This window comes from Colletotrichum orchidophilum, assembly GCF_001831195.1.
Source record: "Colletotrichum orchidophilum strain IMI 309357 chromosome Unknown Scaffold_24.1, whole genome shotgun sequence".
Classification (NCBI taxonomy): domain Eukaryota; kingdom Fungi; phylum Ascomycota; class Sordariomycetes; order Glomerellales; family Glomerellaceae; genus Colletotrichum; species Colletotrichum orchidophilum.
Window position 1 is genome coordinate 190,653 of NW_019172980.1, and position 25,424 is coordinate 216,076.

Below are 25,424 nucleotides of genomic sequence, written 5' to 3' on the forward strand. Positions count from 1 at the left end.
CCTGGAGCAATTTTCCACCCGGTGGTTACACCCTCTCATGTTGCTATGTTGGAGACAGACTATAATCTACACAAGTCGAACAGCACCTACTTCTCCGACCTTGACGTCGCAAGGACCGACCTCCTTGCGGCCTTGAGAGCTCAGGCAATTCAAGGTGGATTGTATAAGGAATACAAGAAAGGCGTCATGGTTTTGCTTGCAGGCACCTCTTGCACCTTCAAGAAGGAAATGAAGCCAGGAGCCGCTTTCGACATGCAAAGCAGAATTCTCAGCTGGGATAAAAAGTGGCTCTATATTGTCACGCATTTCGTAGAGAAGCGGAATGGAGCTGAGCTACAAACCTACCAGCCGTGGAAGGAGGCAGACGACAGAAAAGATGCTTCGACACCTCCTCTTATCTATGCGACAGCAATCTCAAAATGTGTTGTCAAAGCCGGCCGTCTCACGGTGCCCCCAGAGAAGTTCTTCCGGGCGGCAGGTGTTCTTCCATCTGAGGATGATTCGGAGAGCCTTGTTGCGGAAGTCGCACTGGGGCCAGATGAGGCCGAGGGGTGGACTTGGGCAAAGGTAGAGGAGGAGCGGGTGCAAGCATTGCAAACTGCTGATGGGTTTGCCGGCGGTCTGGATGCGGCGCACGAGAAAGCCCATCTGTTGATGTGACCGGTGAATACTGATGACATTTCATGAGACGCCAAGCCGATAGAGAGACATGTTAGAGTACTAGAAGCTTGAGAAGGAGGCAAGGTGCTGCATAAGGTATGTAGCCATAACTAGAACATTACATTGAGCAGCAAATGCCTTTTGCTGACGTGAGATGCTTGTATGGTCGAAGGATTGGCCCTAAATTACCCACGTGTTTTTCTGACCCCCTTGCCCCCATCCTTCAACATTGTCACGCAGAGTGGAGGCCTCCATCAAGCTTGCTTCTTCTCTCTCGCCATTACTTTTACCACCACACATCATCACGTCACACTGACTATTTGTCAAATAAGGTACTGGGTTATTAAAGCCGTGGTCTATCATTAATCTCTGAGTTAGCCGCTAACTCTCTAGCCGTTACTTCCGAAGTAAACCTTCACCGTCAGCATGCAGAACACGATCTATGTTGTTACTGGAACCAACAAAGGCATTGGTCTTGGTCTGGTCAAGAACCTGTTGACGAGATCATTTACAACAGTTGTCGCGTCCGTCAGAAACGATGAAGCTGCTGCTTCACTAAAATCAAGCATTCAAGATGTCAACACGGGCGATGGTAGCAAACTTTTTGTCATGTTGCTCGACTTCAACAGCGCTCCTGATCCTACTGCGGTTCGAAAAGCCTTTGATGCAGCGACCGGTGGCGCCCTTGACCGGGTTGATGTTCTCATCAGCAACGCTGCCGCAGCCTTTGCAGCGTCGCCTTCGATTGTGACCAGCGCTGAGGATCTCAGGAGCGCGTTTGAGACCAACACCGTCGCACCTTTGATGGTATTCCAGGGTCTGTGGCCTTTGATGAATAGACCGCAAGGAGCAGACGGATCCTCTGCTAAATTCATCGGAATCACGTCATCGCTTGGATCCATTGAAGAATTGGAGCCCGTTCCTGCAGGTGCTTATGGTCCCAGCAAGGCTGCGCTTAACTGGTTGATCAAATCGTTGCATGTGCAGCATGAGAATTTGATCAGTGTGGCTGTTCACCCTGGATTTGTGCGGACATCCATGGGTGAAAATGCTGCGAGGCAGTGGAACTATGATCTGAATCGACTAGACACGATTGAGAGCTCCGTCACTGGAGTTCTCCAAGTCGTCGATGGAGCGAGTCGTGAGTCCACGTCCGGAAACTTTGTCACGCAGACAGGTCAGAAGATTGCGTGGTAGTAAGAGCACTTCACTTTTTGTATCTGAACAAATGGATATTCTTTCTTCCACCATGCATCAGGCCTTGCACTAGTATATTCATACCGGTGCTGCCGGTGTAATTTTCAAAACAATAGAACAGAGGACGGTTAATGATAGCATCTCAAACGATGACTTTGAACGATGACCTTGTTGGAGGCTTTGAGATGATACCCTGCACGAGCTTTCGACTACCAGTCCGTGTTGCAGAGGATAGAATGCTTCACTTTATTTCAGTGCACGGCTTATAGTTGGCACGTGAGTCTTGGAGACACTCAGTCACTCACTTCGGGGCAATCCATTTGCCCTACCAGTGACATGGGGCGCCGTTGGGAGACCCAGTAAGACCACATTATCCTCCAGGCCTCCACTCCACCAGGCATGGCATTGATTGCAGAGGCTCGTCAGCGAATTCGGGGCTTTGGTAGAATTTGTACAGTGAACTCGATAGCAAGCAGACAGGGTCCAACCAGACGGGCTTTTTAATTCGCAGTCATCAATCACCACCTTCACGAGGGCTCTGCTAAGGTTTGGCCAGCGCTTCCCTCGGAGCAACGTCAACAACCAACTCTTCAACCAAATCAGTCAACTTTCAAAATAACGCCAACCAATCAACCAACTATAATGTAAGGATGGTGCTTTCCTTATTTGATTTTCGCAGCCGAAAGAGACGTCTGATTTCCTGTACATTTATGCTGGGTTGACTACATGTACTAGTAGCAGCCTGTTCCAGTAGACCCTCTTCTGACTAAACATCTGCACTAGTTTAACTCCGTCTGGATGTACTCAAAGTCCTATAAAGATTGTCAGGAGCAGTGCACTGTGGGAGCAGTTGTGCATGAAGACGTACCGCGGAATTCAAAGTCGGAAGCCTGGTTCCAGTACTGTAGATCGCGAAATGGGTCCCGACAAAGTTCTGCCAGCCCTCGACGTATGACTGCAGCCAACGGTTCTCAACAGTGGCAAGCCACCTTGGTTCTTTGTTACCTGTTGCGTATCCCAGACGATATCCCACGTCCTTGGCCTCGATGAAGAGCTTGACTGGATCACCTTTGGCGACGTCTTCATCCTCGATGTAGGTGGTGTTGAGAGTTGCATCTGGGCCTGTTCTGGTATGCGTGACTATGCATCGCTTGCCAGTGTCGTTCGAGTTAGTAATAGCGACCTCGTTGTGATAGTGGATGCTGAGATAAACACTGGCACCAGCCTCTTGTCTCCACGAGGCCGGGCTGAATGAGCTAACTTCGGTGCTGAAGGTGGTATTGATGTCGACCTGCTTGCGGAGTAGTGCTGCCGGGGTTTCGCGATCGTTGAGGGTATAAACATTGCCTCTGATCTGAAGCTTCCCAGGACTGGACTCAAAATCTGTGAAGGTTTTGTATGGTGTCCGGAGGTAGTAGTAGGCTTCGTCCACGAGCCTTCCATCGAAATCGTCGCGCCAAACCTGTGGCCGCTCCAAGTCGTACAGAACGCCCGGCATATACTCTGTAATTGGCTTGTCATTGTTGAAAATGGGCCAGCCATCAGCATCCCATGTTACGGGGCACAGGAACGTCTCGCGACCAAGCTGAGGAAGTCCGGTGCTGTTTCTGGGGTTCTGGGGTCGAATCGCGAGGAACACCGCCCACCAGTTACCATCGGCATCATCAACGATATCGGCATGGCCGGTAGCTAGCACCGGCAAAGACATGTCTTTGCCATTCCACAGTACAGGGTTATGCGGGTTACCTTCCCATGGTCCATCCAAGGTCTGGGAGCGATAAACATTTGCTTTATGATTAGCCTCGGTTCCAGAATCCGCAGTAACCATGTAGTAAGTTCCATTGAGTTTGTACAAGTGGCTTCCCTCGGTCTTCAAATGTCGATTGATCATTGGTCAGAACGGTATTCAATGAGAAAAGCTGGGACATGGGAAACTTACAAGTGGGTAGCCAAGCTCTGGCGGCACCGTCGTGGTGTGAAGAACTCGAGATTCGCTCAAAGAGTCGCCAGTCTTGATATCAATCTCCGTAATCCAGTTGGCAAAGTTGCCATTCTCAACAAACTCCGAGAACGTGGAGGTCAAGTAGACTTTCCCGTCATCGTCGAAAAACAGATCCGGATCAAATCCCCACTGGTCGACGTACGTAGGTTCACTCCAGCTGGCCTGGTCGAAGATATTCGAGGTCGTAACGTAGAACGAGCGGGGAACGCGTGTGACCTGGGGTGAGAGCCATCGAGTAAGTACATTATGCAGCAGAAACCTCAAACCATTCGAAATGTGCTTACATTGTCCGGGGGGTTGATCAAATCAAAATCAGTATCGATCAGGTAAAAGGTGCCATCATGGTGTCTTAGCGTCGGCGCAAAAATGCCTCCACTCGGAGCGGTGCCGCGCATGTTCAACTGCGACGGCCGAGAGAGTGCATGGCCAATGTTTTCCCACTTGACGCTGTGCCAGTTGAGTTAAAACATCGTCGAACTACATGTACATATCAGCATCTTTTGGTTGAGTGCTCACAGATCGGTTGAGTGATATATAGGCACACCCGGGAAGAACTCGAAAGTGCTAGTTGCGAGGAAGAAGTCTTGGCCGACTCTGATGATTGTGGGGTCTGGATTGAAGCCTGGAATAATTGGATTAAGGAGTCCTCGAGCAAATGCTGTGCGAACAGTAAGCATCTAGTTGATCTCTTTGGACAGGTGCACTGACTAGGAAGCAGAGCCACGACTGATACCAGCCGCATGAAGATAGTGGACTTCATTGCAGGTACTTGATTTCGATGCGATGCAACTATGGCTAAAAACGTTGTGCAACCTGATCTTTCATATCGAGAATTAATTACTACTTTATAAGCATTTCATATTCATATACCATTGCACTAGATGACGTTTAGCCTGCATCCCCTCACGGATAAATGCCAGGCTGAATTTACCCCAGGCGAAATGCCGGACGGAGTGCAGGTTGCATTGCATCTAAGCTTAAAGTGGACACACTTGGCTCTTCAGTTAGATGGTCCCATTCGATCATCGCGATGATGCTTGCCGAGGTAATGGCAAAGTCACTATAGCCCTTCGAGGGCTTCCTACCCCCGCCAACTTCTCATGGCATACCTAGGCAAATTCAAGGCTGGAGGAGTTCATGGCTCAAGTACAACCAGATCTCGCCAATTGCCCAGGAAACTTTCATTAGCCTTGCATGGCGCCCATTAGTTTGGTTCCACTAACAAGCTTAGCCTATTTGCCCTGGATGAATACCAAGAAATCAAAGCTAAATTCAAGATGATGCGATCTGCTGATGATTTTTATGTAAGAGTATGAGTTCTCTACAGAATTTCAAGGTCTTGCTGGTAGATGAAGAACATCTCAATGGCACTTTAGGCTATTAATAACTAGGGAGCTTGTATCTCGTACAGATTTTAACCGCATTGAACTGAATCAAAATAATGCCCTTATTCCTGTTGGATGTTTCGATTTTTTTCAAAGACATACTCAATGCATAAGCCGTACTTGCGACTTGATCCTGAAATAGTGAGCTAGCTACTGATCCACAAATGTAGTTATATTTTAAAGCAATGAGCTATTGCCACTGTAATTACTCGTCTCCAAGTGTCTTGAGATGAGTTTAGTTCGTTGTTCAAAATTAGAGGGATTTTGGTAACGAGATTTTATTTCCTACAGAGTAAAAATGTACTGAATAAAAAGCCTGCAAACACAAGACAGTGCACAACCGAGCTCGTGCAGGTTCGCTGTATCGGCAGTTGAACAAAGGCCTTAGACGGTGGTGTTTTGCATGTTGCCATTGTTCATGGACCTCGGTTTTTACTTGATGGTTTCAGAGATCTCATTCAACTCTTTTAAATGATAAAAATTCCCCCAAAATCAAGGCTGCACTGGCACATTTGGTCCTTTACTTCACTTCTACAACGACAGCGTCAGGACTACCACTCAGAGTTTAGACACATCACTCTAGGCATCGCCAGCACATTTCAGACAGACCGTTGAGGGTTCTTCGCAGCCATCTTAACCCAAATAACCATCGAAAGAAACTTTGCTGAAAGTGTTGCGCCAACCTTTCACCATGTGCGACCAACCGTCTATCGCCTTTTGTTGCACCGATTGCGGCAAACCATATACCTCAGTTTTTATCCCTGGTAAGTTTGAACGCTGCCAGAACTCAAAGCCTTGTAAGAAGATCATCGAGCTTGATGGTGGAAGCGTTGCTCAGAGTGTTTGTGAAGATTGCCGCCGGTATCATCTTTTTTTTCGAGCTCTTGCTCTTGTAGAGTATGAGCGTCGGCAAATTGAACGTAAGTAAGAGAAGGGGAAATGGCATGACGATTTGAGATGTACATTTTCCAGAACATAAATCTTTCAATTTGTCAGATAAGTTACTTTGAGCATAGCTCTCCGATCTACGCATTTAGCTTCCCAAAAGTAATGTAGCTTATCTGAATCATTAGTTACAGTCTTGATTCGAGTTCGCTTGTGCTGTGGCTCTCAAGTGTCCAAGAGACTTCGGTCCGACGTTTAGTCACAAAAATGTAGTTAATTGATGAAACTACTCTGACTCTGTCCAAGTTTCCTTTGTTCTCATTCATCCGAAACCTGATTAGCGAGTCTAAACAGCACCTTCTCGTTTCTCAAGTGTATCCCAGACTCTATTCAGAATCCACCGTTGTCCTCCTCTAGGCCCGCCAAATATCTTCAAACTTTCCTCCCTGGTCATCGGCGTTCCGCGTGTGACCTGCGCTGCCCACAATCCTAACATCCGGTCCAATTCCTTGAAAGCGGCCTCTTCTGAGCCGCAAGGTCCAGTCATAGTCAGTGGTGGACCGAATGAAGTCCCAAAATCTCGTTTGACGACGTATGAGAAGTGGATATAGTCATCGGTTTCGCAGTCCAAGTCGTATTCGAAGTGGTCTCCCCAGATGATCTTGCAGTTCGCTTCGACACGCTGGAGTCTTGCGTTGGCCATTGCTGCTACCACTGACACACACTATTTCAGTCTAGATATCTTGACCTAAAAGTTAGCTAAGAAAGATTCAGTATCGAGACTCTGACAAGCCTCCTGAGGCACCGAGTGCAGGAGTAGTTGCTGAAAAGTTATCTTGACTAACCTTGGCTATGGGTTTGACACAGAGTTCAAGTGGAGTCAATAATTCTGCGGCTCTCAATGCTCGGTCCCGCAGATTGACACATGAAGCTGGGGAGAGAATGTTCCTATCCTGTGGTCAGATGGACCCCATTGGGGTCAGCATGTAGTTATAAGACAAGAGGCACTGAATGTAGCTCTCGCTTTGGCTTATCATTTTGGCTGAGACAGCTGCAGGAGGCCGGAAACTCACCTATGCAGTGACACGTGGTCAACCGAGCTTGACGAACTCCGCGAATCAAGGACCGTACCTGACGTCACAACGGCATGTGAACCCCTCGACTCGATGTTAGTGCTCAATATCAGCAAACTCTCCGAGGGGCAGACGTATAAATGACGTAAGTAGGGACAGGTATGCACGACAAATTGTTCATATGGTCAGGAAACCCGCCCTAAATATAGGCATGCTGATAGCAATCGGGCAAAAGCTTCAATAGGCAATTGTGATAAGGTACAACTGAGATTAGTATAACACGCGTTAAGGGTGTCGAAATTCATGATAGTTAGCTGTGGCTATCGCAGAAATTTGAGCAATCATATAGCTTGGCCACTCAATTTAATCAATCACTCAGTAGCATGATGGTGAGGAAGTACAAGGCTTCTCTTAAGCCATCAAATGTGTTGCCAAGGTAGCGGACCATTCTCCGTTGATACTGGGGGTTTTTAGAACTGCGAAATAATCCTGCATCTTCTTTTATCTACTGCCCGTGCACTCATAGCATCAGATAAAGCAACAACAATACTCAATCATCCTTGCTGCAGACTCTTTTTCAGGCTGCATTCTATTGGGCGCAGATTATGTGATTGAGCATTTACAACTGTGTCATAAAGCGGCATATGAATAAAGTCAAATGTCTCGTACTTGATTATCTCTATAGTCATAGACTCCGATCTACCCGAGGAGATGTTTGTTAACCGGTGTCAAGGGTTCTTTTCCGAGAAGTACCTCAATGACGTTTCGGATGGCCAAGTCCTCAAACCCACTTCTTGTCTCAACGGCCCCGCCAGCGGTATGACATGTAAGACTCACATTCCGCATAGAAATCAGACGGGTGTTGACGTGTGGCTCATTAGAGTGCACATCGAGACCAGCAGCGAATAGATGCCCTGAGTTCAGCGCATCAGCCAAAGCCTCCTCGTCCACCAAATTTCCACGCCCAACGTTGACGAGTCGAGATCCCGCCTTCATCTTCACTAGGCGCGGGGCGTCCATGAGTGCCTTGCCGCCTTCTGCACCTCCTGGGGCGGAGATGACCACGCAATCTGCTACGGCGAGCATCGAGTCCAGGTCTGGGTATCTCACAGCTTTGACCGTTGCTTCCTGCTCAGCTGACTTGGGAATAGGATCGACGTAGGCTATCTTCATGTCGAAAGCAGCATGAGCCTTTTGTGCTATTCGGTAGCCAATGTTACCGAGACCAATGATGCCGAGTGTATGGCCTGCAGGGTTGTGTGCTGTCTCGCTGTTGTGCCGATGTGCATCGAGAAATTGTTCTGCGTCACCACTGCGTGCTGCTGTGTTGGTCCATTGCATGTTACGGAAGACTGATATGATGTGGTAGAGCGCCATGTCTGCCACAGCCTCTGTCGATGCCGATGCACCATTGCAGTAGAAGATTCCTAATGTTCAAGTCATCAGAAAGTGTAGATATAGAATACGGTGATGCCAAAGGGGGCGATGTACCTTTTTGAGCCAGGATATCAACGTCTGCCCAATCATATCCGGCACCCGCTGAAGCAAAGACTTTGACGGACGGAGGTAGGAGCGAAACTAGGTCTTTGTCCCAACGACCCATCTCACCTCCAGAGTTCCAGAAGGGTCGCATGATTGCTGAGAAGTTGCCCCATCGCTGCTCCTTCAGGGCCTCCAAGAATGCTTTCCTCTGTCTTTCTTCGACGGGTGGCCTCACGACTGTGGCAATCTTTTCCAATTCTTTGTATCGTCCTGGATTGTACCTGATTTGATCTCCTAAATGGAGAACTATGGGTTTGATGGCGCTGGGCATTTTGTGAATGTTATTATTGATGCACAGAATGGTGGGCTGGTAGAGACTGGGGTTTATATCTTGTAAAGCACTGCAGAAAATAATACGATAGAACTACACCAGACCACAGTGAGATGGGAATTCATGGTTGTTATATTCATTCAAAAAACAGGATAATCGGGTCAAGTTCCCGCAGTACTCTGCGATATCGGGGACTTTTCCGAGCACATCATCCTAACCTCGTATCGAGTCTCTTGCCCCTCCATTACATTTCCATGCAGCCCAACTTCCATGTATCAAGTCCCAATGATGGAGTGGGGTGTTTTAGGAGATCTGATGTATTGTGACAATAGCCGACCGTCATGGAGTGCGACGCGAGTTCAAAATCCCAGAATATCCGATTCCCGAGCCGCTGTGCCACCCGAGGAAGTTGGGGGTTCGAAGTGACCAGCAGATCGTCATGTAAGATGACCCCACGATCCAGGTTCGACCCTAGCGGCTATACGTATCCGGAGTTGCGGGGGAAATGCCCGAATCTGGACGGGCACCCAGCTATTATGCCAAATGCAAAATATTACATGTATCTTCTGAGGCAGGTGGACTGAAGTAAGAAGCACATTCCTGAACATCTCTGGAAATAATTGAAGCTCCATAAACCATTATGTGCTTCTCTTGCAAGATCACAACGTGAAGCCCGATACGCAGGACTTGCAAGCCGTGCGAATCGTCTAGTTGCTTTCTTGTTACATATGTAGAAACAAGCTTCTTCTCTCTCCGCACTGATACCCTTGTCTCGAAACAGCCAACAAGATTGCTTTCCGATGATGCCCTGTCGATCGATCCGTTCACGGTAAGCCGGAAGAAATCATGCGAGAACCGATCGGCTCGTAAGACTGTACCGACCAACGATTGTCCGCGGCTGGCCTGGTCTCAGTACACATCTGGCTACTGACACCTTTCTCCACACTCGAGATCCACTGCTGTGAAAACAAGCCTCTGCCGACTTGCGGGGAAAGAACATAGATTTGCATAATGGGGATGTTGTATCCGTCGTGTGCGGATATCGACCAGTAGTCCGGTGGTCTTTCATCGGCTGGCTTTTACTATATAATCATGATCGAGACTCATTCATTAATGTGTAGGAGAGTCGAACTTACTCGCACCTTACAACATCTACGAAAATGGACTCTGATGAAGTTCGTAAAGATACCACTGAGGACATTCATATCGAAACGCTGGACCATGCAGTCAAACCTGACACGGCCCACGATGTACCTATTGAAGACCGGGACTTGAAAGAGCGACGACTGGTGCGGAGAATCGACATTCGAATGTGAGTAACTCAATGGAATAGGATACAAGTTTTCTGACGCATGTCCTAGGATGCCTCTAATGATGCTGCTCTATAAGTTTGTCCCAGATTTCTTCGATAAACCTGTTACTGACGTGAGCGTCGAGGAATACATGTGCTCAATTACCTGGACCGCAATAATGTAAAGAAACGAAACGTACAGTGAAGAAGAACATGCTAAATGCTATCAGATTGCGGCTGCTCGATTGGGAAACTTTGAGAAGGATATCGGTCTGGTTGGAACCCAGTACAATACCATCATCAGTGTCTTCTTTGTTGGATACATCCTCACTCAGGTTCCCACGAACATGATTCTCAACAAGATGAGGCCCAGCATTTTCCTTCCAGTTGTCATGTGCTGCTGGGCCGTTGTCAGTGCCTCCACTGGCGCAGTTCAGAACTACAAGGGTGCTATTATTCTTCGATTCTTACTGGGATTTGTCGAGGCGCCCTTTTTCCGTGAGTTGTCACTCCTCTACGTCGCGTGAATTTGGTTACTCAACAGGCTTCAGCTGGCGCCTTGTACCTTTTTAGCTCATGGTACACGAAGAAGGAACTGGCGGTTCGCATCTCAGTGTTGTATGCCGCGGGACAGATGGCAGGAGCCTTTGGTGGCCTTCTCGGCAGCGCAATCATGGGAGGAATGGATGGAAAGCTAAACCTCGCCAATTGGCGATGGCTTTGTGAGTCTGCGCCCTTTTCACAAATTTCTCGAAACGTGCCAACGGCGTCTCAACAGTCATCATTGAGGGAACGATTCCCATCCCAGTCGCTTTTGCTACCTACCTCGTACTTCCAGATTACCCAGCGACAACCAGATGGCTCACCGACGAGGAGAGAAAGCTGGCCATCCTCCGAATCACCGAAGAAGCAGTGGAAGAAGATAATCGAGAAGAGGCGTCCGCGTTGCAAAGCCTGAAAATGGCTTCCACGGACCCAGCGCTCTATATGATCTGGCTCATGCAGCTTGGACTCAACACTGCCGCGGCCTTTACCAACTTCTTTCCTACAATTGTGGCGACCCTCGGATATAGCCAACGAAACACCCTCCTTCTCTCCGCTCCGCCGTACGTCTTCGCAGCAATACTTGGCATCACAAATTCTTGGCATAGCGACAAGCACCGTGAGCGATGGCTCCATATCGTATGGCCCCAAATCTTCTGCAGTATCGGCTTCATCATCTCTGCGACTACTCTCAACGTAGCAGCCCGCTACACCGCGACATTCATGATGATGAGCGTATACGGCTCGTTTGGTTGCATCCTATCATGGATTTCGACAACACTCCCTCGGCCAGCAACGAAACGAGCGGTCTCGTACGCTGTCGTCAACGCTGGATCTAATTTGGCTTCCATCTATGCCAGCTACTTCTACCCGAAGTCGCATGGCCCACAGTACTGGCAGGCAAACATTATCAATGTGGCATTTTCTGGATTATGCATTCTTTTGGCTACCTTGTTGCACTTCTACCTTCGCTGGCGTAACCGTAGGCTTCGCGTAGCCGGAGACGAGGATCTCCAGAATGAAGGCACACGCTCGGGATCACGATCAACAATGTTAGGTGCGAGGTGGCAGTGTCATCCTGCCTATCAGTATACCCTGTAGGGGATAATCAGCACCCCGGCCTATGCCATACATTACATGTGTTGAACGGATGTTCTTGTAGGAAGCTGTACGTCGATTCAGACAGGGACATGGAACCAAGACTGTCTTGTTTTTATCACATTCACTTGAACCCAAGGTACGGCAAAGCACCTAGGATCACCTCCACCTTCAGACATATCCCAATAAGGCTTTTCTAAAAGTTCCTGCAAACCGATTCAACATGAGATTGTGACAAAGTGTATGGTAGCTCACCCAGGCTAGCTCGAGCTCGCCCTTAACTTAGCCGAAAATCTCAGATTATCGTTATTGAAAGGTCGATATAGGCCTGTGGTCCGGACCAGGCCCTGAATGTCGTACAATAGGACAGCAAAGATCTCATGAGATATTTTTGCTTTTGATAAGGACGGCTTCAGATAGCGAAATCCAGCCAGCGGTCTCTTGCTAGTCGACTATTCAACAGGCTTTCATGAGAATAGGTGTCCGCAGATATGGCAGGGTTTCACAAACGAACCGGAGGAAAGCCGGACATAACAGTGCGTCGTATTATCTCCGAGCCGCGCCGCACACCCGCATGAGTGCGTGTCGGTTGTTTCCAGGCCGGTGCCTGTCATTTATATGTCTCCTTCACGCCTATCGCATTGGTCTATTGCTTTGCATTCCTGAGAATTCGACTGATGCTACACATGAATGAACAACATCTTGGCATAAATCACCGTTTGGACTTTGACTTACCTCAACATGGCCTCGTCCCCTAAGAAGGTTGTTTTGATAACAGGTAAGCAACATGATTTCACGTCCCATTCGTGGAAACGTTTCGTTCTAGGTTTCGGTATTCACTGTGATAGGCGCCAATCAAGGTGTTGGATACGAGACAGCCAAGAACCTTCTCCGATCTTCCAGCGACTATCATATCATAATTGGAAGTCGCGATACCGCAAAAGGGGAAATTGCCGTCAACAAACTACAATCAACTACCATTGAAAATGGTTCAGTCACATTCACTCAGCTAGATGTAACCGACACCGAGTCGATCGATGCTGCAGCCCAGTATGTTGAGCGCGAGTGGGGAAGACTAGACATCCTCGTCAACAACGCAGGCATCGTCTCCATGAAAAGCCCGCCCTCAACGGCTGAGTTCCGACGCACCCTAGACACCAACGTAATCGGTGCTCTCAGTGTGACCGAGGCCTTTCTCCCACTTTTGAAGAAAGCCGCTCATACGCCACCGCGTCTGGTCTTTGTTAGCTCCAGCATGGGATCCATCGCTCACGCCGCCGATCCAAGTTCGCCTTACTACAGTCCCCATGTTACCGAGTACAGAGTCAGTAAGGCAGCGCTGAATATGCTGCTCACGGTTTATGCGGCGCGCTTGAAGCCTGATGGGTTCATGGTCCATGGGGCCGACCCGGGGCTATGCGCTACCAACTTTACCGGCGACCCAGGTTCTCTCAAGGATAGGGGTGCGGCGGAGCCGTCTGATGGTGGCGAGCGTGTTGCTACTGTTATCAGAGGGGAGCATGATGGAAATGCTGGTCGTGTGATTGGCGTTTATGGGGTTTGTCCCTGGTAGAAGTTGAGGCTTCATCATCATCACGTAGGCGGGCACTCGACACGAGAACCAATCCGACGCCACAACGGCGTTGGGAAGGTCATGAAATTGTGAAGCATCGTACCTAGCAATATCTCAATCCTGTCTCCAAATCAACAGAAGCAGGAAGTTAGTTTAGCCTATGGCGTAGTATGAACTAAGTGGTTGTCCCCCTGTCTAAAACGGGATGATCCGTCCGGCGACTGTTAGATCTTGCTCTGAAAAGAACGGAAAGTCTATTAATACGCTCCGATTGGGATTGAAGTGTCCCACATCGAGACCAATATCTGCCTGTCGCCCTCCCACGGCTCTCTCCCGTGAGATACTTGAAAATTGTCAACCAGCAAGAGATCTCCTTCCTCAAGATTTAAGCTGATCTCCTCCTTATCAATCACATCAATAAGCTTGTCGAGGAGTCTGCGCGGGATCTCGGTGTCGTCTCCATAGACACAAGGGAGATCTAGTAATAGGTTAATGAGATTATATAATATTATCCTTTTCCGAATACTTACAAGTCATTCCGTCGCGGCCAATGTGTGGAGGCTCGAGAGCACCAATATCGCGAGTGATACCATGGCGGCCAACAAGGCCATTGAACCACACAGGTCGACCGCTTGATGGCAACCTGCGGATTCCTGCGGTTGCGATTCATGTCAGGATTGAGTGGTAGTAAGTAGAGAAGGCTACGATGAGACAAGGCTTACCAGGGATATGCTGCGTCAGCTCGAGACTCCCGTCATCGTTCCACTTGAAGTCTGATGTCAACTTGCGCACTTGTTTTTCCACCTTTTGCTTTGTCGTCGCTTCGTCGTCTTCCGGCGTAAGTTCCTGTCCGAAGCTGTGCTCGCCGGCCCAATTGAACTGGTTGACCTTGGCTTCGTTTCCGGGGGCACGGAAGAGCATTTTCATGCCCAAGCCACGCTTTCCAATTTCCTCTACAAGCTCTGGGATTTCGGCATGGACCTTTTCAAACACGTTGGCGCTGTTTGCGATTGGTGTTGCGCCACCTGCATCCCCAGGTTAATCAATATCATCACGCATGTCTACAGCAGCCTAGGCTACCTCGCTGGCTTGAACTAGACTCACCTTTGGGGGCTTTCTTCGCACAGTAAAAGTGAATATTTGAAGGGAAGCGAGTGTATCTGGAATACTAACCACGGTTCATGAGTTTAATTATTCCCGTTGTTACCTAGAATCTGAGCCAGATTGCCCTCACCTCATTGTGTTGGTAGAATCGAGTGCTCGGAGACCCTTCGTTTGCCGTCCACACATTGTCCGCAAGCGGAGTTCTCTTGCCGGCCAGCCCAATTTGCACATGAGGGTACGAGCCGCGGCCTTTCTCGGCAGCGCCCACGAGTTTCGAGAAAGTCTCGGCGGAGGCGTTCCCAGCACCACGGATCAAGACGGCCCCATGCTTGTCCAACAATTCTTGGAGTTTTCCGGACTCTCCCAAAGCTCGCAGTGCTGCCGCAGACTCGGCGACGGGAGGCGCAACAGTGGATCCGTCCCTCGACTTGACCTGCAGTCCATAAGGCAGGGCGTTGCCAAAATAGCTCCTGGCACCGGGGACTTCAAAGGTCTCGATTTCGACAGTCATTTTTTCTAGTATTTGGCGCGGTCCGTCTGTAAAGATAGATATGTATTCACTTGAATTTACCATATGACTGAGATGCTCAACCAGCTTCCAACACATTTATGCTACTTCATAATCACATCAGATACCGGGTGCATTACGAGCTTCTCGGTCCGTTGTCGGATGCGGTCCGGGTCTACGTTCAGCCCAGACAACGTTGCATGTTGTTAGTGTCCAATGGTTTGTGTGAATTTGATGGCGAATCCCAGGAGCAAAGCACGACATGATCGGAAGATCCCCGACTCCAACAGCGCGCCCTTGTGCTTCGTGACAATATGCAGCTAAAAGTAGACAAGCGTTCCGTATTTCACCCCAAGCAATTAGTTAGGTACGCAAATGCAAAAATCCGCTGAAAGGTCAGTATCAGTAACTGGGCGAAGACTCCGGTTGTTGCTTTCTTTTTGCTGTATCTTCACGGTCCGGTATCTTCACACGACATCTTGGCTCCATAATGGCGTGCTTCGCTTCCTACAGACGCCGACGCGCCCCGTTAGCTTACCTTACATTTTCCAGAATAACGGATACCACCACAAAGGCTTGATTGAGCCTCAAAGTCCATAAGAGTGAAAGTTTTGCATTCTTCTGCTGAATCAAATATGGCTGTTGCGTGGGCCGAATAATCTTCTGGTTGATTCAACTCCAAACCTTCAATTGGCGTAACTGAGATCATGGCATCCAGACAAGACAGCATTCAAGGTCAGCAAAAAGTGAAAAACTGAGAGAGTTTTACAGAGGAGAGCTCTAACATGGTGTATCAGCTGTGCCTGCCACTCGCTCTCTTAGCGATGGCGGCGACGATTCTGACAAGGATGTCAAGCTCGGCGTTGTCGAGGTCAACGTCCTGCAAGAGCGGACTATTGGTCTCTTTGGCGCCGTCTCCTTGATCGTCAATAAGATTATTGGCGCAGGGTGCGTCTGAGAACGCCTTGCCGTCGCCTGCGTGCCTTCACTGACAAACGCAGCATCTTCTCGACTCCCAGTACTATTTTCAAGCTCTCAGGTAGTGTGGGTATGGCAATGATGTGTTGGGTCATTGGAGCAATCATCTCAACGTGCGGCATCTTCGTCATGCTCGAGTTTGGAAGTGCGATCCCCAGGTCAGGTGGTATCAAGAACTACCTAGAGCGTTCTTTCAGTCCCCGGATCATGCAGACTTGCATCTACGTCTTTTACTGCGTGTTCTTGCGTGAGTCTTTCTGGTCCTTCATTACCTGCATATCACTGCCAGGCCAAGGGCTCTATTGACACGCACACCGTAGAGGTTTCCGCTAGTAACGCTATCACATTCTCGTCTTATATCCTCGTTGCGTCGGATGCTGTCTCGACAACGTGGAAACTACGCGGAGTTGCCATTGCCGGCGCCGTGTTCTCTGTTGGAATCCACACGGTTGCGCCTCGAGCAGGAAGAGCAATCCAGGACCTTCTTTCCGCGGTGAAGCTGTTTACACTGCTATTTATTGTGTGTTGCGGCTTTGCTGCATTGTCGGGCCACCTGAGGGTCGAAAACCCGCATAATTTCCATAACGCATTCGAGGGCACTTCCAACAGCGGATACAACATCGGCACTGCCATTCTCAACGTCATTTTCTCCTTTCAGGGCTATGACAATGTCAATGCTGTAAGTGCCGTGTCAACAAGTTTTTGGTAGTTGTGTTTCGCTGACCTTTTGACTACCTAGGTCTTATCTGAAGTCCGCAACCCGCAAAAGACGTTGCGAATCGCCCTACCGCTCTCAATGAGCGTCATTGCAGTGCTGTATCTGCTAGCAAACGTTGCATACGTAAGTGCACTGGTGCTCATCGCCATGGTAACCTTTCTTTCCGCTAACACGAAGGGAAAAGTTTGCCGCCGTACCGAAAGAAGCTTTCATTGCGGCAAAGGTCACCGTAGCCGCAACTCTGTTCGAGAACGTCTTTGGACCTTCAGCAGGAGCCAAAGCTCTTCCAGCTCTAGTGGCTCTGTCAGCACTGGGACACCTTCTGGGTGTTGCGTTTACGATTCGTGAGTTGAATTCTTGATGGAATTTTGAATTCCCTTGACAATCGGCACCTGAAGCTGAATGTGCTGACTTCCTGATCAGCTCGTCTGCTACAAGAACTAGCAAAGGATGGTGTGCTGCCCTTTTCCAACCTCTTCATGGAGAACAGGCCTTTCCGCACTCCTATTTACGCCTTGATCCTTCATCTTGGAGTAACGATCCTCTTCATCTGCGCACCGCCGGCTGGAGATGCCTTCAACTTCGTCGTCAGCTTGTCTAGCTACCCGACGACCGTCTTATTGACAGCCATTACCATTGGCCTGGTCAAGTTACGCTTCACCGACCGAGAGAATTTCCAGTCGCCGTTCCGGGCCCCGTGGGTTTTGATTGTGACCTATCTTGCGGCAAACATTGTAAGTCCTCTTCATGTGTTGGGAGATCTGGTTGCAAGAAACGGTCGCTGACGCTTCGCAATAGTTCTTGATCGTGATGCCGTTTGTACGACTGCCGAATGGGAAAGGCAGTACTTCGCTGCCCTACTGGCTTTCCTCGGTCGTCGCACTGGGTATTCTTTCACTTGGCATCATCTACTATGCATTGCGATTTGTGCTCGTTCCAAGACTCTTTGGTTATAGACACCAAGAAATTCAGCAAGAGCTGAGTGACGGGTCAAAGATTACCAGGTTCCAAAGGATTAAAAGATGAGCAGAGAGGAAGGGAAGTTGTCAATTGTAGACAGTATTGATATCTGATCCACATTGAGCCTCATAACCTAATTCAAAATTTAGCTGTCATACAGATTGTGCTGTGTTGAGATGCGCTGCGCCAAAACAGAGCGGAAAGGCTGAAAAGTGGCATGGAGAGCCCCGGTCAGTTACGGATGGGGGTGCCAATCCACCATGTACACATGCATGCGCTCGTCATCACGGCAATGCAGTCAAGGGCGATGGCAAAGAGAATGCTTAACAAGTTTAAATCAAGCGATCTTGACCAACAAGGGGCTTAATTTGGAGTCATCGTCATGTTGTAGAATCGGCGACAATGGCCGTCAACGACGACCCGCCACTTTCCGCTGCAACATCATTTGATCGTGTGTTGTGACGACGTGAAACATAACCGCCGGGGTTCTCTTGGTGCGCAAGCCGCGTTGGCGGTGGTTTGTGGTGTGGAGACTCAGCTCGGAAAATGCGTTGAGTTTATTGATGGAATTTTGGTTGGATGACATGGTCGTACAAGGGTCTCGCTCTCCCTTACCTTGGCAACGGGGCATCCAGATTCTCACCGGAAGAAGGCGTCGGACTCGAGCTCCCCCCCAAAGGCGGTAGTGCGGATGGAGACGCAGTCGAGATCAGGCTAAGCGTCAGGTTGGTTGGTGCCAGGGTTGTTTGGCAGAGTACACTAGGGAATAGGAAAATTGAGATTAGAGGTGCAAATCCAGGGACCAGAGATGACATCAACGAGGGTTTTCGGCTATGTGACGAACTTTCGGGACAAAATTGGGTGGAGTCTGATGTTTTTTCGCGGGTGGAATCGGCATTTCCGTAGTCCACGATGGAGAACTAGCAGAGATACGGACTATGGATGGGCTTTGCGAATGGGGTCACGATAATAGGTTCGGGTTCCCATGTTGAGTAGAGACACAGAATGAAAAGTTGGGGACTGAAAATATCGACATGCTTGAGCACCGACAGTTTGATTTCGGTGCGAAGACACACCCCCGTAACATGTCATAATCTCACGGTTCTCAACAGCTGCCAGCACCGCCATGGTGTAGAGGACGGCCACGGAGGACTCCGCTGGCCGTTCTCCGTCTGGTCAATGCTGCGTCAATCGGTCGCGTGTGTGGCGAGAAGCCGACTCCAAGTGCCGCTGGGAAGAAAGCAAACCACACAGCACGGGGAACCCAGAAACTGCACAGGCTCTAGAAACGTCGAGCACGTGAGGAGGAGCTACCTACCACACCAGCCAAAAGCCAAAACAAGTCTGCGGGGGCTGTGTTTGGACGGCCAAGGATCATTAGATGGACGGAGGTGCACCAGAGATGCACAAACAAGGGGCTTCCTCAACATCCTCCAGCCTTTTCCAAAGCTCCAGCAAACCAGCGGTGATCCTCTGCTTCAAGTCTCCAAGTCTCATACAGGAACTCTCTTGGCCCTCAAGAAGGACAAGACTCTTTTCACCGAGAGGGCACAGACAGCACTGCAATAGTGACTACCCACTGCGCAGAGAGAGCAAAGGTCCAGTTTGTCTGTCCCGACTCCCCAGCGACATCACGTTACTGCACCCGGGCTGTGCCGATTGCACCCCGCATATAGGTCGACATCACCCCACAATCGACACTCTGGGACGATGGCGGCGCCATGCCCAATTGGGGCCGCTGCTGAGCGTGGTGCCATGTTGGTGTCACACTGATTCTGATTCTGGCCGCGAATCCCGTTTTGCCTCCCTCCCCTGCGGAGACGCCATGTACCGCTCAATGCTCATCTCAACCTGGCTGGGCGGTGCCATGCTTGGGACCCCCCCTAGGGCCCTAGGCCATGGGGAGGCGTGGGAGGGAACGGCTGGGGGCCCTGGGGGTGACGGGGTTCTCAGACACAAGATTGGCGCGGCGCGAGGCGGCGCGAGGGTCGAGACGGGGTGTTATATGAATACATTGCTTGCCGCTGCCACCTTTTCATGAAAGCTTGCCTTAAGCCCGAAAGACCTATCTAATCATCCCTTGCGATTTTAACCCACACGGAACCAAGATACAAATACCGATTACACCCCATCCCACACCACCACCCACTGAGATATCCCATCCATACGATGGTCAGACAAGCTTCAAGAAACTTCACCACCAACGCTCGCATGCCGCCGAGCTACTTTCTGCAAACTCCTCGTCGACTCGCCATGAGATGGTACGTCTTACTCTCCGATCCGATTGTGATTTCCCCTCTCCGTTCCGCCCCCTCCGAATCCTGGGGTAAACCAACGTGCGCTTCTCGAGAGTTTGGAACTGACGAATCCGGCTCAACAGGATCCCGCCCACAGTAGCAGTCGTCGCCGTTGGCTACGGCCTCAACGCCTACCGAGAAGGCATGGTCGAACGTCGTCTAGCCAAAAACGCCGCGGCGGAGAAACAGGCAATTGAAGACCGCAAGCGAGCGGCGCAACTCATGGATGCCTATGGCGATCGATCGAGTCTAGAGGAGCTCGAGAAGGCCATGGCAGTCTACGAATCCCAGAACTAGGTCTCCCTACCACGGGTCGACTTGGGCATTCCAGCAAAACCACGTCAACTCTCTTTTTGTTACCATCACATCACCATCGGAGAATGGATCAACCCCAGCATTGGCAATGGCGTTTTTTTACAGCGATTACGGATATCATTAGGCGGGATTACAAGGGAACGTTTTGAACACGTCAACGGGCGCTGAAGCTGCACAAGGTGACAGCTTGCATTTTCGAGGACAAGGACACGGCGTTAAAGGAGGCGAAAATCCATGGAATGCACCACCATGGACTGGTTCGTCGTGAACTGGTGTAAATACTAGCAGCCCGAGTACATAGTGAATACTCATAACAACATCTCTAAATGTTCCCAGAATCACTCATCTACTTACTACCACCAGTGCTCCAAGCTTGGTGCTATTCCCAGATGCACCTGACGACATAGCAGAGGGTCATACCCCAGTACCCCGCACGCGTCTCGTGATGGACGGGATCCTCGGTGGCGCTCACAACCTGGAGAACGGCCCCAGTCCGGGGATTTGATCCGCCACACCATCTGTTCATCTTGATTCGTTGGCGCAAGCCACGTCTGATGTTACGCCGCCCTGGCTTTCAGCTTGGCTGGTTGTTGCAGACGCGAAATACGATTCGAGGCACGCAATGTGGGACCGTCAGCTTCTGGACGATGAGCACAGTTGGAGACTGTCATTCTCCAATTTCTTACAGGAAGCCATGCTGCTTGGGGTACGATATCAACCTGGAAGCGATTATATTCGCATCCTTGGGGGCGCCCAACTCTCCTTCTGTGACAAACTCTGTCCCACGGCAGCTTCGCAAATCGGTGATTACGCCTACCTTTTGATGACCAATAGGACTGACGAGAGGTAGTCCGTCGCCGCCTCCGCGTGTCCCGAAGACGCTGCCGTCGGCCACAGTCTGGATCCAGCATATCCCTCGAATCATCTCTGAGACGACTCGTCAAGCGATGCTTGCCACCACAGCAGATGCGAAGTCGATGTTTGACTGGGAATGTTTCCAGCATTGGTCCCGACGAATTGGTATCGCTCATTGAGATACTCGACGTCTTGATTGAGAGAGCTCGAGATGCCGCCAACAGTCGCGATTATATCACTCTGTGTATCCGGGATGCTGTTCTGCACTTGCTGACCGACACTGGAACATCCCCGCAGAGACTGCTTGAACTTTGTCGTGCCATAACCCTTTCCTTAGCCACCGAGCCAACGACACAGGGAGAACAGAGGCAGGCTCTGCCTTTGGAGCAGACGGCGATGTGCCCGTTACGATTGGGCCGTCTGGAACGTGTCTGATCCACGAGTTACCTGAATGACAGATAACCATTCAGTGGGTTCTGTTTACTTGGAGAATAAAATCTCGCCAGCGATAGCCGCCAGATGAGTTTCATCCGAGTCTGGAACCAAGCTTGACTTTGAGAGGTGCATTCGAATGAGCCCTTGCTGACAATTCGCGAGATGTTGCTCTGTGAGGAAGAATCGGTCAAATTTCCTCTTTGCTGATATTCCTTCGATGGTGCATCGCAAGCCAGGGCAAGCCGTAGTGGTAGTCGAGGACGAGACTTTTGCTCAAAAGCCTGAAGAAGACGACGGTAAGTAAGCAGAAGTGGCGCGAACAGTGCGCGGATAAGCATTTGCTGTGCCTCAAATGCCCTGACAACAGCGGCGGTAAACAGTGAAACCGGCGTGGCTCTCATGTTGTTCGGGCGGAGACAATTCTGATGGTCAAGATGAAAGGGGCTCGACTTTTTTGAGGGAGGTCCTGTGCGAGAGTAATGAATGAGAATCGAATGTGCAATTTGGGAGCTCTTGGGTCATTCTTCTTCATCGGATCCGTTTCTCAACGCTCGGATCAACTGCAGATATGCGGTACTGTCAATATTTACCGAGTGCCGGATTGGCTCGGACCGGAGCGAACGGGGAGAAGTGGGGACAAAACCCGGTGGTGGGGCCGGGCGAAGCAGCGAATGCGTTGCAAAGGAGCGGACCGGTGGAAACCAAAAGCACCGGTCAGGTTCGGGGTGTATTATTCCTGATTTTTCCTCTTCCTACCTCTCCCTCTTGGATTGCAGATATTACCAAGCTAGATCATTGAGTCTCGTATTTGAGAACTTCAATATCGGTGCTGCATCCACCCTCATCCACACTCCACTTTCACAAGCATGGTGAGCAATGGTCGGTGGACCTGCACCATCTTGCATCCTGAAGGATGGCCATCCCTGACGCCGCCACATAGCCTCACGTCAACCTTCGATACCGTATCCGTAGCACCTGCGTAGCTAGCAAATTGTAGGGAGGTAGATTTTTCGAGTGGGACCTTCAACCGGACTACTTTGCGTTTACTATGCAAGATTTACGAAAACGAAAAGGTGTCGAAAGTGACAAACCGTACTTTGGTGGACGCCTGTTCAATCTTCACGTATTTATACTATGGCGTTAAATGGCCAAAGGAGGAGAGTCCCTAAGCCCTTGATGAGCACCTCGAATTCACACTCAAGCTTAAATCTTACTTGTCTTTTGACAGGCAGAAAATTCAGCCCCATTATGGATTATGGATCTGGATCTCAACCCCGGTAGCCCTGGCATGCACGGGTCAGAAAATTCCGCCGGTCCTCTGACGCTCTCTCTACTCTCAACAATCTACTATCTATTTAGAGGAAAAAAAAAGATAATCATCAATTTAAATACTTTATAACTAAACTTATAAAACAGAATTTTAATAAACCTTTTATATTCTAAAATTCATTTACTTAGCCGATATAGAAAGGACAGCTCCGTTGACGGTGCGCAGAGACCGGCGGAATCTTTTGCCTGCTGCCTGCGATGGAGTCAATTCCATGGCGATCAACGGGCTGATTTAATTGCTGACACGCCTGTAAGACTCGCATGCGGCACACTATTGACCGACCCGTTGTATTGGCCGGGACCCTCACACGTGTATCCTTTTCGCCCGGCACTTGAACCTACTCTCTGGTTCTTTGGGGTTACCTGTTTTTTTTCTTCCCCTTCTCGCAGTCTGGCATCTCTCACCTTGTACGCGCGGGCCCAAAGTCAAAGACAAATGACCACCTGAGTAATCACGCAGCCCAAGTACTCAAGTGAGCGAAACATTGGCAATGCTGCTGCGTCGCATCTCGCTCGCCTCGGCCGCCGTCGCCGTTGCGAACGCACAGATACAACTCCTCTGGTCAACCGAACTTGGAATCACCGACAACAAAACTTTTGGGCCCGATGGACCATGGCAGGCGCCGCTCCTGGAGCTGAACGGTACTCGGATGCCTCTTTGGCCAACCGGATCTGACGTTTCTGAGCTATTGACAACCAAAGTCGGCGGTGATTACACGCCGTCGACCGGCGCCGTCGAGACTGGGAGCATGAGGTCCTTCTCTGAGACCTGGTTCAGCAGCGTCTTCATGGGGGCGAGTTGGTCGGGGATGGAGTACTGGGACGGCATGGTGATCGACTCGAGGATGGACACCAGTCACGAGATCAAAGTCAACGCGACCATCGTCGCTGCTGCGGAATGGGTCGGCGCTACCGAGTCCAAACCGACCGCCTACATGCCGTCGGTCGGCACCCTGGGCCTCGGACCAACCGACAGAAGCGATGACAAGACCCCCCCGGGGATTCTCGAACAGCTCAAAGGCTCGGGCGATATCGACAGAACCGCTTTCAGCGTGCATATGGGGAGTGCCGTTCTCGACATTCCCGGATCGCTGGTCCTCGGTGGGTACGAGCAGAACAGGGCGCTCGGTCAGGTCGGCACGTTTGCCCTTCAGGATTCGGTGCCCATGATGTTTCTCCGGGACATCATCTTCGACTTCCAGGTACGGAACACGTCTTCCTATCCAAGCCAAACCAACGTGAGCTTTTGGAAGGATCCAACAGCCCTCGGCAAACAGTTCACTCAACATCTCGGCGGCGCTGCTGGGTCGGTGGTCGTGGTGCCGGATCCGGCCTCGCCGTATATGTATCTACCGCCGGGCATCTGTGAAGCCATAGCAGAGAATCTTCACATGACGTACCATAACGAGACGGGATTCTACCTATGGGCAACTGATTTATCTGCTCAACTATTCGTCAACCAGACCGCATACCTCGCCTTTGTCTTTTCCGACCAGAGCGCGACAAACCTGACCATCAAAGTTCCGTTCCAACTCCTCAACCTCACATTGGAGCCGCCCTTGGTTGCGCAGAACACCAGCTACTTCCCCTGTAAATCCATCAACCCGGCCTACGGCTTCTGGCAGCTGGGGCGCGCCTTTCTACAAGCCGCGTTCCTCGCCGTCGACTACGAATTGAACGTCACGTACATGGCACAAGCCCCGGGCCCACGCATAGAACAGAGCATCGTGAAGAAGTTTGACGGCTCCGTCATCAGCACGAACCCGGCCACGTCTTTCGTCACGACGTGGGGCGACGCCTGGGAAAACCAGCCAGTTTTGCAGGGTGTTGACATGGACGGCAAGGGGTTGTCGACGGGTGGCAAGGTGGGCATCGCGGTCGCGGCGGTGGTCGTGGTGGTCCTCGCGGCTCTGTGGTTCTTGCGCCGCCGCAGGAAGCAAAAACGGGGTCCCGACTCGCCGCCTGATGCGGTGGATAAGGCTGTCTTGTGGTTCAACGAGAAGAGAGGCAAAGGTGGGAGGACGCAGGTGGCGAGCCAGACGAGCTCGATGGCCGAGAACGGGGCAAACGGGGGGATCCATCTGGATTATCAGGCGGAGCCAAAGGTTCAGGGGGAAGGGAGCCTCGTCAACGAGTTGGATTCGCGGTCGCCTCCCAATGAGTTGGGAACGCCGTTGCCGCATGAGATTAGCTCTACGGATCATCATCCAGTCAGACATGAGGCGCCGGGCGATCATATGGTGTTTGAGTTGCCCGCTGACTCCGAACGACCAAACAAGACACAATGAGTGGCCGAGTTCGAATGAAAATCTCATGTAATATATAGTTCCCTAGATTGATTGTCTCGTCAAATACCCAAAGTCGAATTTCTCTTCTTGAATGGAAAACCTATGGAAGGAGTCTAG

General features: G+C 50.3%; 12 protein-coding genes across 12 annotated transcripts; 8 read left to right on the plus strand and 4 right to left on the minus strand.

Moving 5' to 3' along the window:
* Positions 1 to 45: 45 nt before the first annotated feature.
* CORC01_03863 (capsule polysaccharide biosynthesis protein) lies at positions 46 to 660 on the plus strand (the record flags this gene model as incomplete). Its single annotated transcript, XM_022615512.1, has 1 exon — positions 46 to 660. One exon carries the CDS (start codon positions 46 to 48, stop codon positions 658 to 660), a length of 615 nt encoding a protein of 204 aa, XP_022477931.1.
* Positions 661 to 1,086: 426 nt separating this feature from the next.
* Positions 1,087 to 1,857, plus strand: CORC01_03864 (short-chain dehydrogenase/reductase family oxidoreductase; the record flags this gene model as incomplete). The annotated part of the gene is made up of 1 exon (XM_022615513.1): positions 1,087 to 1,857. One exon carries the CDS (start codon positions 1,087 to 1,089, stop codon positions 1,855 to 1,857), a length of 771 nt encoding a protein of 256 aa, XP_022477932.1.
* A 779-nt stretch (positions 1,858 to 2,636) lies between these two features.
* On the minus strand, positions 2,637 to 4,619 carry CORC01_03865 (glycosyl hydrolase family 43; the record flags this gene model as incomplete). Its single annotated transcript, XM_022615514.1, has 6 exons — positions 2,637 to 2,669; positions 2,726 to 3,727; positions 3,797 to 4,075; positions 4,144 to 4,306; positions 4,376 to 4,517; positions 4,568 to 4,619. 6 exons carry the CDS (start codon positions 4,617 to 4,619, stop codon positions 2,637 to 2,639), a joined length of 1,671 nt encoding a protein of 556 aa, XP_022477933.1.
* A 1,856-nt stretch (positions 4,620 to 6,475) lies between these two features.
* CORC01_03866 (uncharacterized protein) lies at positions 6,476 to 6,832 on the minus strand (the record flags this gene model as incomplete). Its single annotated transcript, XM_022615515.1, has 1 exon — positions 6,476 to 6,832. One exon carries the CDS (start codon positions 6,830 to 6,832, stop codon positions 6,476 to 6,478), a length of 357 nt encoding a protein of 118 aa, XP_022477934.1.
* Positions 6,833 to 7,901: 1,069 nt separating this feature from the next.
* Positions 7,902 to 9,015, minus strand: CORC01_03867 (alcohol dehydrogenase; the record flags this gene model as incomplete). Its single annotated transcript, XM_022615516.1, has 2 exons — positions 7,902 to 8,629; positions 8,694 to 9,015. The coding sequence occupies 2 exons, from the start codon at positions 9,013 to 9,015 to the stop codon at positions 7,902 to 7,904; spliced, it is 1,050 nt and encodes a 349-aa protein (XP_022477935.1).
* Positions 9,016 to 10,175: 1,160 nt separating this feature from the next.
* CORC01_03868 (uncharacterized protein) lies at positions 10,176 to 11,950 on the plus strand (the record flags this gene model as incomplete). Its single annotated transcript, XM_022615517.1, has 5 exons — positions 10,176 to 10,327; positions 10,377 to 10,440; positions 10,537 to 10,804; positions 10,858 to 11,028; positions 11,085 to 11,950. The coding sequence occupies 5 exons, from the start codon at positions 10,176 to 10,178 to the stop codon at positions 11,948 to 11,950; spliced, it is 1,521 nt and encodes a 506-aa protein (XP_022477936.1).
* A 738-nt stretch (positions 11,951 to 12,688) lies between these two features.
* CORC01_03869 (uncharacterized protein) lies at positions 12,689 to 13,520 on the plus strand (the record flags this gene model as incomplete). The annotated part of the gene is made up of 2 exons (XM_022615518.1): positions 12,689 to 12,725; positions 12,796 to 13,520. The coding sequence occupies 2 exons, from the start codon at positions 12,689 to 12,691 to the stop codon at positions 13,518 to 13,520; spliced, it is 762 nt and encodes a 253-aa protein (XP_022477937.1).
* Positions 13,521 to 13,777: 257 nt separating this feature from the next.
* Positions 13,778 to 15,198, minus strand: CORC01_03870 (uncharacterized protein; the record flags this gene model as incomplete). The annotated part of the gene is made up of 5 exons (XM_022615519.1): positions 13,778 to 13,998; positions 14,051 to 14,173; positions 14,243 to 14,545; positions 14,625 to 14,688; positions 14,755 to 15,198. 5 exons carry the CDS (start codon positions 15,196 to 15,198, stop codon positions 13,778 to 13,780), a joined length of 1,155 nt encoding a protein of 384 aa, XP_022477938.1.
* A 641-nt stretch (positions 15,199 to 15,839) lies between these two features.
* CORC01_03871 (amino acid transporter) lies at positions 15,840 to 17,854 on the plus strand (the record flags this gene model as incomplete). Its single annotated transcript, XM_022615520.1, has 8 exons — positions 15,840 to 15,867; positions 15,930 to 16,080; positions 16,134 to 16,357; positions 16,431 to 16,789; positions 16,850 to 16,951; positions 17,013 to 17,172; positions 17,252 to 17,562; positions 17,627 to 17,854. 8 exons carry the CDS (start codon positions 15,840 to 15,842, stop codon positions 17,852 to 17,854), a joined length of 1,563 nt encoding a protein of 520 aa, XP_022477939.1.
* A 2,103-nt stretch (positions 17,855 to 19,957) lies between these two features.
* Positions 19,958 to 20,382, plus strand: CORC01_03872 (uncharacterized protein; the record flags this gene model as incomplete). The annotated part of the gene is made up of 2 exons (XM_022615521.1): positions 19,958 to 20,049; positions 20,169 to 20,382. 2 exons carry the CDS (start codon positions 19,958 to 19,960, stop codon positions 20,380 to 20,382), a joined length of 306 nt encoding a protein of 101 aa, XP_022477940.1.
* Positions 20,383 to 21,366: 984 nt separating this feature from the next.
* On the plus strand, positions 21,367 to 21,690 carry CORC01_03873 (uncharacterized protein; the record flags this gene model as incomplete). The annotated part of the gene is made up of 1 exon (XM_022615522.1): positions 21,367 to 21,690. One exon carries the CDS (start codon positions 21,367 to 21,369, stop codon positions 21,688 to 21,690), a length of 324 nt encoding a protein of 107 aa, XP_022477941.1.
* A 1,820-nt stretch (positions 21,691 to 23,510) lies between these two features.
* On the plus strand, positions 23,511 to 25,307 carry CORC01_03874 (uncharacterized protein; the record flags this gene model as incomplete). The annotated part of the gene is made up of 1 exon (XM_022615523.1): positions 23,511 to 25,307. The coding sequence occupies one exon, from the start codon at positions 23,511 to 23,513 to the stop codon at positions 25,305 to 25,307; it is 1,797 nt and encodes a 598-aa protein (XP_022477942.1).
* Positions 25,308 to 25,424: the final 117 nt, after the last annotated feature.